The sequence below is a fragment of the Cololabis saira genome, chromosome 8 (genome assembly GCF_033807715.1).
Source record: "Cololabis saira isolate AMF1-May2022 chromosome 8, fColSai1.1, whole genome shotgun sequence".
Taxonomy (NCBI): Eukaryota; Metazoa; Chordata; class Actinopteri; order Beloniformes; family Belonidae; genus Cololabis; species Cololabis saira.
In genome coordinates, this window is record NC_084594.1 from 16043342 (window position 1) to 16057129 (window position 13788).

Sequence of the window (13788 nt, forward strand, 5' to 3'; positions counted from 1 at the left end):
TGTGTGAAGACTGCAAAACCGGTGTTCTTGAAAACACTCTCATCTTCTCGCTGCCTTTGGGAGTCTGAGTAGCATGAAAACACATAACCCTGGCTTTCCATCAAGATCACACAGGATTGTATTCAAAGTGACACATAAAATTGATCACTACGGTGTGCCTGTGGTCGCCTCTTATCCATGGTCTCACGACACGGCGTTCTCTAAATTCAGCGCTTCGCATTTCGAAACGACCTACTTAAAGTTGACTCTGTATTCTCTCACTTTTTCTTTGAGGAATAAGGGGAAACATGGGGGTGGGCTTGTGCAGAACTCAGGTATTTGTGTTTTCTGTCTCAAACTTGAAAGAGCTGCATATATTTTGTTGTCAATAATATACAGGCAGTAAACCGCGATGTTTGGATGCTTGCAGATGAAATGAATCACGATTAAATCAGCTAAAGCCTATATATATATATATATATATATATATATATATATATATATATATATACACACAGTTGAGGACGATATTATTAGCCCCCCTATGGAATTTTAAGTTTTTTCAAGTTTCTGGCAAGATCCTTTTTAGCAGAGCAAGGCGGTTCTAACAGAGCATTCCTGAACATACAATCTGTCATTATATGGGCCAAAACATTTATATTTGTGCACCAAAACATTATTATGTAAGAAAAAGCTAAAATGACCAGGGACATTATTATTAGCCCCCTTTAAGAAATTACCATTTATTACACAGCCACTTTTATGCAGTGATGTGCTTAACCTTCACAGGTGATGTGGTAATCAGGTCAAACAGGTGATTGCACTCAATTCAGTTAAGTTAATTAACTCAAGCCAAAACATGGTATAAAAGCCTCATTATGGAGCTGGCAGTTGAGGAAGCAACATGCCAAAAACAAAGGAGATAAGTGTGGACCTCAGAATAAGAATTATAGATGCCCACAAAGCAGGGGAGGGATATACGAAGATATCCAACCGTTTCCAGGTGTCAAGGACTGGAGTGAGAGGCATCATTCAACGCTCCAAAGACAGCAACACAGTGCAGAACAAGCCTGGCAGAGGTAGAAAGAGAAAGATTTCAGAGAGACTGGAGAGGAAACTGGTGAGAGACGTGTCTAGAGACCCCAGATTAACTTCCAAGGCGCTGGCAAATGACTTGGCCACATCAGGAATCATTGTCTCGCAGAAGACCATAACTAGAGCCCTGCACAGGAATGATCTACGAGGGTGCAGACCAAGAAAAACCCAATTTTTGAGGAGGAGGCACCTTCAAGCCAGACTTCAGTATGCTCGAGACAACCTGGAGAAAGATTATTCATCGTGTCTTATGGTCTGACGAGACTAAACTAGAGCTCTTTGGCCACAGGGACACTGCTTACGTTTGGAGAAAAAAAAGGACAGGCATTCAACCCAAAGAACACCATCCCCACAGTGAAGCATGGTGGTGGGAGTATTATGCTGTGGGGATGCTTCAGTGCATCTGGAACAGGAAATCTTGTCAAGGTGGATGGAATCATGAATAAAGAAAAATATTTGGCTATTTTGAAAGAGAACCTTAGGCAGTCAGCTGTGAAGCTGGGTCTGAGTTGCACTTCATCTTCCAACATGACAAGGATCCTAAACACACCTCCCTCTTGGTCAAGAACTATCTCCAGACGACCAAAGTGAATGTCATTGAATGGCCTGCACAAAGCCCTGACTTAAATCCAGTAGAAAATCTGTGGGGTGACCTAAAGAAACATGTCCATGCCAGGCACCCATCAAATCTAGAGGAACTGGAGAGATTTGCCAAAGAAGAATGGGCCAGGATTCCTCAAATGAAGTGTGAGAGACTTGTTGTAAACTACAACAAACGTCTGCAGGCAGTAATACAGCAAAAAGGATACACAATTGACTATTAGGGTGTGGGGGGCTAATCATTTTGACCCTGGTAGTTTTTGTGTCTTGTACAATATCTTCATTTCTGAGTGGAATATAAAATAGTGTAAGCATCCAAAATAAAACTACGAAGTCTACAAAAAACTGTGTTCAGTTTATTTTGCTCTGGTTAATATCACTTGGAAAACAAGCACTATTTTGTAAGGAGGCTAATAAAATCGTCCTCAACTGTGTGTGTGTGTATATATTGTAATGTCCCCATTGACTGACACGGAGGCGTTAGCCAAGTTAACGTCGGTTTATTGTGGGTTTTACACAGGTTACTGTCGGCCGTAACCTACATCAAAAACAAACCTAAACTGAGCCAGCACAACAGCAACACAGCCCGTAACTACCGGAACAGTCAAACTTCCCCCAGCCCCGAGGCGTTCACTGACGCTCTGGGAAAAACAACACTCAACTAAACTCAACAGAACAGACAGCAACATTAACAGTTCGTTACATTACCCCCCCTTCTCAAAGTCCCTCGTCCCCGAGGGGACAAACAAAGTCTCTCAAATGTCCAGGCGGCCTGCGGTTTCTACGGGGCCGCCCCCGACCTGGAGAAGGGAAAACGGAAGACAGGTTAGTGTTTGAGGCAGGCACAGGGTCAAGGGGCAACAGTCCATTCTGGGGCAGGGTGGACGGGGTACTCAAGTCTGTAGGGGGCCCCTGGGATGGGGTCAGCACAACGGTAGGGGCTCCACCTACCCCAGGACCCGGCTCTGACAAGGCGGCCGTCCCCCGGTAGGGTGCCAGCCTATCCCGATGTAGAGCAACTTTTCTTCCCCTAGGTGGCAGCTGGACTCTGTAGACGACTTCGCCCATTCTCTCTAGGACTCTGCAAGGTCCCAACCAGTCACTGTCCAACTTTGGGCACCTGCCTTTTTTTCTTTGCGGGTTGAACACCCAGACCAACTCCCCGGCTGCGAAATGCCGGCCCTTGCTCTGCAGGTCATAGTTCCTTTTTTGTTTCACCCCTGCGCTCCGCAGCTGGGCCCTGGCAAAGTCATGGGCGGACTCCAAGCGGTCCTGAAGTTTCCTGGCATAATCGGGTCCCGGGGGATCAGCAGGGGAGTCGGGTGGCTTGCCCACCATCATTTCAGCCGGAGTCCGGATCTCCCTGCCTAGCATGAGGAGGGCAGGGGAGCAGGAAGTGGAGTCTTGTACTGCAGACCGGTATGCCATGAGCACAAGGGGGACATGGTTATCCCAGTCCTGTTGATGCTTAGCTGTCACTATTGCCAACTGCTGTGCTAGTGTGCGGTTAAATCTCTCCACTAGTCCATCACTCTGAGGGTGGAGGGGCGTGGTGCGAGTCTTGTGGGAGCCAAGTTTTTCGCACATGGCCGCAAACACACGGGACTCAAAGTTCCTGCCTTGATCCGTGTGAATTACTTCAGCCGCTCCAAACCGGCTGAACATCCCCTCCACCAGGGAATCCGCTATGGTCACCGCCTCCTGGTTCGGCAAACAGTACGCCTCAGGCCACTTAGTGAAATAGTCCATGGCAGTCAGGATGTAGCGGTTCCCTCTCTCTGTGCGGGGAAATGGCCCAAGAATGTCAACCCCCACCCTCTCCATGGGACCCCCCACTGGAAACTGCTGGAGTTGAGCATGAGATCTGTCCGTGGGGCCCTTCTTGGCCGTGCAGCTGTCGCATTGGCGGCAATAATCTTCCACGTCCCGTCTATGTTGGCCCCAGTAAAACCCCTGACGGAGGCGGCGGAGTGTCTTACCGACCCCGAAGTGGCCGGATCCTGGACCTCCGTGCACCGCCTGGAGCACCACCCCCCGTAGGGACTTTGGCACCACCACCTGCCACCGTGTCTCTCCTGTAGCTGGTTCCTTCCACCCCCTTTGGAGTACCCCTCCATGCAGCCGCAGGGCTTCAAACATCGACCAGAGTCCCTTAGTGGCACGAGAGCACATGCCGACCTCTTGCCATGAGGGTCTGTGTTGTGTTGCCACCCATGTAAGCACTGGTCTGATGTCGCTGTCCTCCTCCTGCTTGTGTCCCCACTCAGCTGTTTCTACAGTTATCAGTCCCCGCTCAGACGACAGCCCCTCTGGCCCTCCCGCTGCGCATATGACCTCGGTTTGTAGCCGCCCGTCCTCCCGGGTCTCCCTTTTCTCGCAGTAGTGGCAGCCATCGACGATGCAGGGCCGGCGAGAAAGCGCGTCCGCGTTTCCATGCTGTGTGCCTGGTCTGTGGACCACGGTGAAGTCATACGCCTGCAGTTCTTCAATCCAGCGTGCTAGCTGGCCCTCCGGCTCTTTAAAGGTCATGAGCCACTGCAAGGCCGAGTGGTCAGTCCTGACTGTGAAATGGAGGCCCCCGAGGTAATATTTGAAGTGACGGATGGCGCTGACCACAGCGAGCAGCTCCCGCCTGGTGACACAGTATCGACGTTCAGCACTGTTGAATTTCCTGCTGTGATATGCCACCACTCTCTCTCCTTCAGGTGTCCCCTGTGACAACACAGCCCCCGAGCCGACACCGCTGGCATCCGTGTCAAGGATGAAAGGTAAGGCAGGGTCAGGTGGGGCAAGAACCGGGGCTTCCACCAGGGCCCTCTGCAGTGAGGTGAATGCTACATGGCACTCCTCTGACCAGACGAAGACCTCCCCCTTCTGTAGTAGCCGGAACAGAGGCGCAGCAATGCAGGAGAACCCATTCACAAATCTCCTGTAATAGGAGGACAGTCCCAGGAAGCTCTTTAGATCCCGCACGGAGTTGGGGGTGGGCCAGTCCTTCACAGCTTGCACCTTGTCCGCCATGGTGCTGACCCCACCGCCCCCAAGTCCGTGGCCCAGGAATGAGATCTCCCGTCTCATAAACTGGCACTTCTGGGGATGCAGTTTCAATCCCGCTGCCGCCACCCTCTCCAACACCCGCCTGAGGGCCCCGAGGGCTAACTCGAACGACTCCCCATGAACAAGAATGTCGTCCAGATACACAACGCACTCCTGGCGGGGAATACCAGCAAGCACCTTGTCCATGAGTCTCTCAAATGTGGCGGGAGCATTGCAGAGGCCAAACGGAAGGACCTTGAACTGCCACAAACCCCCGTTGGTGATGAAGGCTGTCTTAGGTCTGGCAGCTGGGGCAAGGGGGACCTGCCAGTATCCGCTACGGAGGTCGAGTGCAGAGAACCAGGAAGACCCTGCTACCGTGTCCAGGGCCTCGTCGATACGTGGGAGGGGGTAGGGGTCCTTTCTGGTCACTTTGTTGAGGGGTCTAAAATCCACACAGAACCTCCAGTTACCCTGTGTCTTCTTGGGGACCATGACGACAGGGGAAGCCCAAGGGCTGGTGGAAGGCTCAATGAGTCCAGCCCGTTGCATGTCCTGCAGGGCCTTGTCTGCCGCTGCCTGCCGGGCCAGGGGGAGGCGCCGAGGTCTCATCCTAATGGGCGGCGCATCTCCCGTTTCAATGTGGTGTTGCATGAGATCTGTTCGTCCCACATCATCCTCTGACAGCGAAAAGCAGTCTCTGCACTCCAGAAGGAGCTGCCACAACAGTTCCTGTTCACTGAGAGTCAGTCCGTCACGATTTTTCTGCCAGACCTCCCTCACCGCCAGAACTCTGTCCCCCCTGTCAGGCAGTGTCGCGGCTGTGGGGGGTGGTCCATCAGGTGGGATGGAGAGTGGTGTGGGTGGTTCATCACCGTTCATGCAGCTGGTGACTGTGAGCATGGTATGTGGGTGTGGCTCTGTGTCGGGCAGGTTGAGGGGTGGTGTAGGCGGTCCGTCAGGTGGGGTGGGGCAGGCAGCCATGTGGGTTGTTGTCTCAGCCGGTAGTGCTGCAATGGTGTGGGCCGCCGAGCAGCCCGGCTTTGTCGGCCGCCGAGACATCTGGACAACGTGTCCATCCGGAAATGTGAGTGTTCCCCTCTTGGGGTCAATGACACAGTCCAATGACTTAAGGGTGTCCAGCCCCAGTATGCAGTCTTCCAGATCTGCAACCCACACTGGGCAGTGAACCTTCTTTTTTCCTAACCCCAGAGTCACCACTGCCTCACCCACCATGGGCGCCCGCTCCCCAGTAACAGTCTGTAGTTTCACTACGGTAGGAAAAACTGTCGTCCCCTGCCCCACCACATCTGGTCTTACCAGTGTTGCTGAAGACCCCGTGTCCACCAGTGCAGAACAGAATGTCCCCTCAACAGTCATTATGGCATACCAGCAATCCCCTACCCAGGTCCGCCCCAGCATCACAAGTCGCTCCAGCTGACCAGCCGTGTCAACCGCCGGCCACAACACTCCTCCTGGATTGAGGGGCGCTGCATTCCCGTCTATGTCGGGTCGGGACACCGTCCCAGGGGTCCGCATCGTCCCGTTTATGCGGTCCCCGTGTCGTTTCCCTGCTTCGCGGACACCTGGGGGCACTCCCGGATCAAGTGGCCAGGCTGCCCACAACCCCAGCAGGTCCTCAGCCGCGGTCTAGACTGCCGTCCTCCTTGCAGTGAGGCTGCCCGGACTAGCTGTGTCAGTTCCTCCGCCCAGGCAGGTGTTGTCGTGTCCAGTGTAGCCCCACTTGTAGCCCTCACCTTTGGTGAATTGTCTATGATGGTCCCCAGGGGCCCAGCACACAGCATCTCTCTCTCTGAGGCCAGCTCCAAAGCCTCCAGGAGAGACCTGGGGTGAGCCAGCAGCGTCTGGACACGCAGGTCGGTCGGCAGCAGTGCTTGGAGGAAGTGGTCTCGGGCTAATTCACTCTGTATGGCTGGGGGCATATGGGCGTAGGTGCGGTGAACCAGCCCCTCAATGTCGTTGGCGAGATCCCTCAGCGGCTCTCTGGGTCGTCGTTGTCGGCTGCACAGTTCAGAGCGGAGCAGGCTAGCCGCTGTGCATAGTCCAAAGCGCCTTTTTAACGCTCCTACTAATGCATCATAATCACTCCTATCATCAGGGCTTAATAGCAGCAGGCTTGACAGTGCATCACCGGTCAGACACATCGCTAGCTGGAGGGCTTTTACTTCAGTGGACCACTTTCCGGCCCGAGCTAGCAGTTCGAACTGAGCATGGAAAGCCTCCCAATCAGCCTTGCCATCATACCTGGGGGTCTTCATGGAGGGCAGCACCAGCTCACCACGTGGCTCCCTATTCAAAGTCTCTGCTGCCGCCGTACCCCTATGCATGTCAAGTCTACCTTCAGGGCGGCTAGCCCGGCCAAAGCCCGCCTCAGCAGCCATTGTAGCAGTCATTCTCCTCACCCGCTCTCTGTCCTCGGGCACTCCCCAAGCCCCAGCAGTGGTGTACTGATCCAGCTCGTCAGCACACTCCTCCTTCTTAATTTTTGGACGGACCGTCGGCAGCATCCTCTCACTGTTGTTGTCCGTTGCGGCTAAATTAGCTGTTGTGCCGACACTGAGGCGACGTCTTTTGCTTACTTTACTTCTGACACCAGTGTAATGTCCCCATTGACTGACACGGAGGCGTTAGCCAAGTTAACGTCGGTTTATTGTGGGTTTTACACAGGTTACTGTCGGCCGTAACCTACATCAAAAACAAACCTAAACTGAGCCAGCACAACAGCAACACAGCCCGTAACTACCGGAACAGTCAAACTTCCCCCAGCCCCGAGGCGTTCACTGACGCTCTGGGAAAAACAACACTCAACTAAACTCAACAGAACAGACAGCAACATTAACAGTTCGTTACAATATATATATATATATATATATATTTTTTTTTTATTATTATTGTTCAACTCCTTATTTTTGTTTTTCTATGACTGTATTTTCTTTAAAAAAGTGCCGGGAGAACCAGTTTCTTTTGCAGAATGAGAGACAGAAGTGGATGTGTTTTTCTTTGTGGTTAACCGGAACCAGCCGGGTTTGATTCATGCCATGTTCACGCCGGCTTGCTGCAGCACCCATCCTCGTTGATCGTCGAGATGAAGCTCCCAATAAGGAGTAGTGATATCACTGGAAGGCAAAATCAGGTCATTCTGAAGGCACTTTCATCTGAACAAGAAAGGAAAAACGCGGAAAAGTCTGACGCGCTACCCTCGGAAGCAGCGTTGAAATGCCATCCGTTACGGTGCCGAAAGTTCGACTCGGATGAAGACCGATGGAGATTCAAGGCTGTGGGGTTGCAGATGTTTACACATTCAATCCATCAGGTTTTATAAAATCAAACAGGCTGGAGTAATCCAATTCCTACCTCTGTGGATGCACACATAAAGTAATAACTACATTATATGCCATTTTTCAAGGCAGATAGGGCGAGTCTCTCCGTCTCCACTGACACAGAAGAACTGTATGCGCTGTTAAAGCCAGCTCATCATCACATCATGAGTACAATGGATCAGACAGTAAAGAATGTTTGGGTCAACTGAGACAGTCGGTTTTATCAGTCCCCCTCAAAGCCATCGCATGGACAGCTAGACATTTTATTGAAGGTTATTTTACCCCTACCGTGACGGGGTGCTTCACCCGCAGGCTGGTAACCTCGGAAAAAAATCCCTGTTGCTCTGACTCAGGGTTCATTTCACTTGTCCTTATTTGTCCTTTTGGTGATTTTCTGTATCTTTTCGCCTGATTCCACAAATAAGAGAATTTAAAGACTTAAAGTGTATGTCAGTTAAACTCTTTCAGCAGCCTTAAAATAATGTTTGACGGTTGATGAAGCCAACGTGACCCAGAAGAAGAAGAAAACGAAAACCTTTATTTGTCCCACATGGGGAAATTGCATTGTTGCAACACTAAAGTACAAAAGCAGCGGCAGTGGAATAAGAATGCCAAAAATTAGCAGATAGATAAGAAATTAAAAATATTGAAAGAATAAACTCATTTATCTAAAGATTAAACTATGGTACTGTATATGGACAGAAAAATAGATTGAATAAAGTGACCACAGTTTATTGCACTTGTGATGATTCACTTTATAATACAGAACTGCATATGACTGAAGCAGATGGTTTACTTCAATGTGAAAAGAACAAAAAAAGTTAAAGCATATGCATATGCCTTTTAAACAGCATAGACACAGGCCTTCAGAGCTCTATCCCCAGGGAGGAGCATCTCTGTCTCCTCAGAAGACTGAACCATATTCATGCACAGAGAAGAGAAGCATCTTTGAGAAAGGGCATGCCCCTCGCCACCCTCCCCGGTGTGGTCCTAAGGGTGCAGGGCTGGGGTGTGCATGCTCGCAACCTTTTCTGCTACTCAAAAACACTCACTCACCTGATTGACTTCTGAGACGTCGGAGCAGCAGGGCCTGATGACTCCTCTCTATTGATTAGATAACCTCTCGCTCTGTACTCCACTGCAGCCCATTAAAGAGCGGCACATTCCCCTCGGTGAGACGAAAAAAAAAAGATAAAAAGTCAGTGTGGACATGTAGCATTGTACATTAGGTGACCTGGCTCCAACCCCTTTACGAAGGTGTAACAGTCCCAACTGGAACAGGATGTGTGAAAAGGGTTTATGACTGGTTCTGTCCGCATCACAGCCATTAAGGGACATCTTTATACACCTCTGAACATTTTAGCTTATAGTTCCGCCTGGATTGAGTCAATGGGAAGGACCTCTGGGCAAATGTCAGCTGACCTCACCCTGAATATCCAAGCGTTGTCATTCCCTCTGGTGATCCTGGCAAGACGGGAAAAGTAGGAAAAAAAAGACTACAATTGCCTGCTGGTGAATTTGAAGTAATTTTCAGGGCTCATTGGTTATTAGTTATGACCTGACGGTTTGACTTGCTTTTCGGCTTACTTGAGAGTGACGGTTCTTCCCTTCCTCCTAGGGTGAAAAAAAAGGGGGCTGCACATTTTGTTCTTGTCATTTCTCCATTTGTTAAAACACTCACCAAAGAAGAAATGGAGTCCCTGTGGAGTGGAGACGGACAGACAGGTGAGATGGGGCTCCCGTCCAAGGTGGGGGAGGAGGCTCGTGCACGAGATGGATAATGTCACGGACCACTGCTGAGAGAAAAAGGTGGGGGAAATATGAAGGGCTGGAGGTGGGGAGGGGGTGGAAGGAAATGAGACAGTGCAGAAGAGCAAGACTGCATGTAACACTCCTAAAAACGACAGAGAGGCATCCGCAGGTGCATATGCATATATTCTACATTCACACAGTCTCTCTCTTTCCTCTTCTCCACAAAGCAAAGGTAGCAAGTTGGAGATTATTCAGAACTGCCTGTCACATGCCGTCACATCCATATATTACTTTAATTAACCTCATTGTGCATTAATTACCCTCCTGAAATCATTTGCGATTGAATCAATGACAAAGGCGTTTTTTCCCTGAAGGTTGAAGCGTATTTTTATTTTTGATTAAGTGCCTAGCCTTAATAAGAGATATTTATTTTACACATTGGCCTTTTATAGAGTCTATATGTTCAGTGTCTTTTGATTCTGACATCAAATAGCATATTTCAATTCTTGCTCTTCTCTTCGTCTCTCCATTTTTATATTCTGCTCCCATGCATTCATCACAATGGTTGTTAGTAACCGACGAAAAATGTGGGTGACAGGCAGGCAAAAGGCTTTGATGGCAATACTCCTTTTTGCCGTCTTATGTGGGTGTGTGTGTGTGCATGTGTGCACGCGTACGAGTCCCAGGAGACGCCTTGCAGCAGCTACATAGTTACTTCACTGGGAGCGCAGAAAAACGGGGGCGGCATGAACGGACTTGTTCTCTCTTTTCACAGATGGGGAAAACCTGAGTTTACAGGTGACGCATACAACGGCACACACACACACACACACACACAATGTTGCACCTTCCTGTAATGGCAGTAAGCAGTGTAGAAGTCTGTGTGTTTGAGTATGTTTGAGTGTGTGTGTAAGTAGGTCATGCATCCAGAGTGAGAAAATAATGAATTCACATTTAACTTAAGTCACAGAAGATGAGTTAGGATTCCATCCTCACAACGGAAAATGTTTTTCAATTACCATAAAGAACGAGCTGCATGGCTCACAGCTGTATTGTTCTGCTTTTGTTTGTGTGCTGGCATTAATTTATTTATTTATTTCAAGGCATGTGTGCACCTGTGTGGTTATGCTGCTGTGTTATATGTCCCATGACATAAATCTGCTGAACTGGCTCGCTTGGTTTTTTATTTTTTGTCTACCAGGCACAGTTTCAGGACCTTCAAGGGTTCAAGGGATATGTACATTTGTGAATACGAAGCAACATTTTCACATGAAAGCAGAGATGTAATGGGAATGAGATGAAGTCACATCACTGAGCAGACATTACCTTTGACGAAGACTCATCCTTGTACCATGTGGGAGATGGGGAGTGGGAATTATTTTATGAAAGGAAGTCAAACTCATGCCACATACTATGTTACTCCCCGGAGTGCCTGTAGCTGCTAGTATAGCAGGGGTGTCAATTGGGTATGGTAAGGTACGGCAGCCGCCACACCTTGGCTTCAAGGGAAAATGTAAATGTTTGTTTTTTAAATACATTTATGGAATTACTCTGTGTCTATTTGTATTGATTATTCTATTACTTAATACATATAGAATAACTACAAATGCAAATCAGAACAACATGATCGATTTCACTAGTTATTTTACACTGCAAAAACTCAAAATCTTTTTTTTTTTTTTTTTTTTTTACCTTGTCTGCACACATATTATTGATTGATACCATGACGGTAGAAACCAAAAGTGTATATATGTGCATTATTACTATATGTAATATATACATATATATATACGCACACATATGCGTACACATACATAAATATACACATACAAACCCAGTGTTTTTTTTTTTTTTTTGGGGGGGGGGGGGGGGGGGTGACGACATCCACTGCCAATCCAGGAAGCAGGAACACACGGAGACACACGTCAAGCACTGGAAATCTGCAACAAAAAACCACAAACAAAGCACGAAACCGGCACGGAGCCAACCAAAACACGAACAGCAATCGACCTAAATCTTGAGATCTGATCGCAGTCTGAGCTAAGCTATCGCTACCGCTACCTAAACCCAAAAACTAGAGAGCCAGCATGCAGGTGAACCAGCCAGTGTGTATGTCTATGTGTGTGTGTGTGTATGTATATGATCATGCGTGTGTGTGTGTGTGTGTGTGTGTGTGTGTGTGTGTGTGTGTGTATGCATGTGACTAAATGACTGTGTGTGTGTGTGTGTGTGTGTGTGTGTGTGTGTGTGTGTGTGTGTGTGTGTGTGTGTGTGTGTGTGTGTAATAAACCAAACAAAGCTCCACCTGAAGTGTATCTATAGTGGAGGAGGGGGGGGAGCAACCCCGCCACCCGCGAGACCAGAGGCCGACAAGGAAGAGCCCGGAACCCAGGCCACCGGCAACCCCACAGAGGGGAGAAGTAGGAGGGAGGCAACCCACCGCCTGCGAGGCCCCCCCCCCACCCGGCGGCGGCCGAGGGGGCCCGCGGGCGGGGCCCCCACGGCGCGGAAAGAAGCAGCCAGGGATCCCGCGGCGGCGGACCGCGACCCAGGCAATCCCCGGCCACCCGGTCCGGGCCGGACACGCGGCCAGGAGGCCCTCACCCTTCAGGCCAACGACCCCCACCCGGCAGGGGGCCAGCCTGCCCGGAGAGACAGAGCCGCCCCGGCCGCCGACGCGGGCAGGCGCACCCGTCCCCCACGAAAGTGCCCGGAGAGAGGGAACCCCCCAACAAGGCGACACCCACGCAGGCCCGACAACGGAGGGCCCCAGACCCAGGCATCCCATTCATTCATCCATTCACCTATCCGATACCTATACTAATAATAATATAATATACTATACATAATAATAATAATAATACTAATAATAATACTAATAATAATAATAATAATAATAATAATAATAATAATAATAATAATAATAATAATAATAATAATAATAACCATCTTTGTATAATATAATATTGATAAATTATTAAGTTTTTGATGTCCTGCCAATGGAGGCTCAAATCCTCCATGGCAGGACCCTTCCATACCGCATTCTCACCGACACAGACATACAATCACGCACCGTTTCCCCCTCCCCGGGGGGGTCCAGCACCGCCAGAAGGCACCCCAGGCTGCACGGCGGGCCCCGCCAGGCCCGGGTAACCCGACCCACCTGTCCCAGGCCCAGGCCGGTGAGGGAACGCGGGTGATGTGGGACCCCCTCCCGCCCCTTGTGTTGAGTGCATGTGATTAATGCCATAAAAACAGGGAGGAGGGAGGGCCAAGTATCGATTGACACCGACCCCCCCCCCCCTCCCGAACTACGTGTCCTTGTCAAGTGTATTTATAAAGTGTTGAATGTGCAGTGTCTAGTTTGCTGTTAAAACCGTGAGGCGGGGAGTGCCGGGCCACGCGGGACAGTGCCCCCCACGACCCGGACCCCCCGCCTTTCGCCTATGTGCGTATGAATCGTGTAGGGGGGGCAAGAGGGGGAGCGGAGGCCGAAGCCAGGAGGCAGGACCAGCAAAGCCGGCCCTGATAAGACACCCGCGTCCCCCCACCGGCCATCCAGTAGACGGGGGCCGGCCCCCCGAGCCGGGCCAGGGCCCCACCGTACCTCCACGGGCGCCCCCGGAGCCGCCGGAGCCCCCAGACGGAGGGGGAAACGGTCCAACATCCTCCCATTCATACTGACAACATAAGACATAGATACCTGGGAATGGCGCCACCCCGCCGCCGCGCCCGCCCGTGCACCCCCCGGTCAGGGGAGGCCCGATCCCCGGACCCGGCCCCACCCCCCCCCCGAGGCCACCCCGGCGGACACCCCAAGGGTCACGGAGTCCCCACATCCGCAGGGGCACTTGGCCCCCGCCCAGCGACGGAGGACCAAGGCAGCAATGCCCCCCCCAGCGCAGACAGCCACCCCCCACCCAGGCAGGACCGGGCCCTCCGGGTGGGACCCCCACGTCCACGGCCCAGCCCCCCCCAGGAGGCC

General features: G+C 50.8%; 1 protein-coding gene across 6 annotated transcripts in view; it reads left to right on the forward strand.

The window, feature by feature from the left end:
* LOC133448412 (membrane-associated guanylate kinase, WW and PDZ domain-containing protein 3) overlaps positions 1-13788 on the forward strand; it is a 187339-nt gene that overhangs the window by 63400 nt on the left and 110151 nt on the right. For 4 of the 6 annotated variants that reach the window (XM_061726908.1, XM_061726907.1, XM_061726912.1 and 1 more), the window contains exon 2: positions 4380-4442. The exons of the other annotated variants lie outside the window; for them this stretch is intronic. In XM_061726908.1, the coding sequence (XP_061582892.1) occupies positions 4380-4442 (63 nt within the window). The remainder of the gene's footprint in view (positions 1-4379; positions 4443-13788) is intronic. 6 annotated transcript variants of the gene reach the window in all.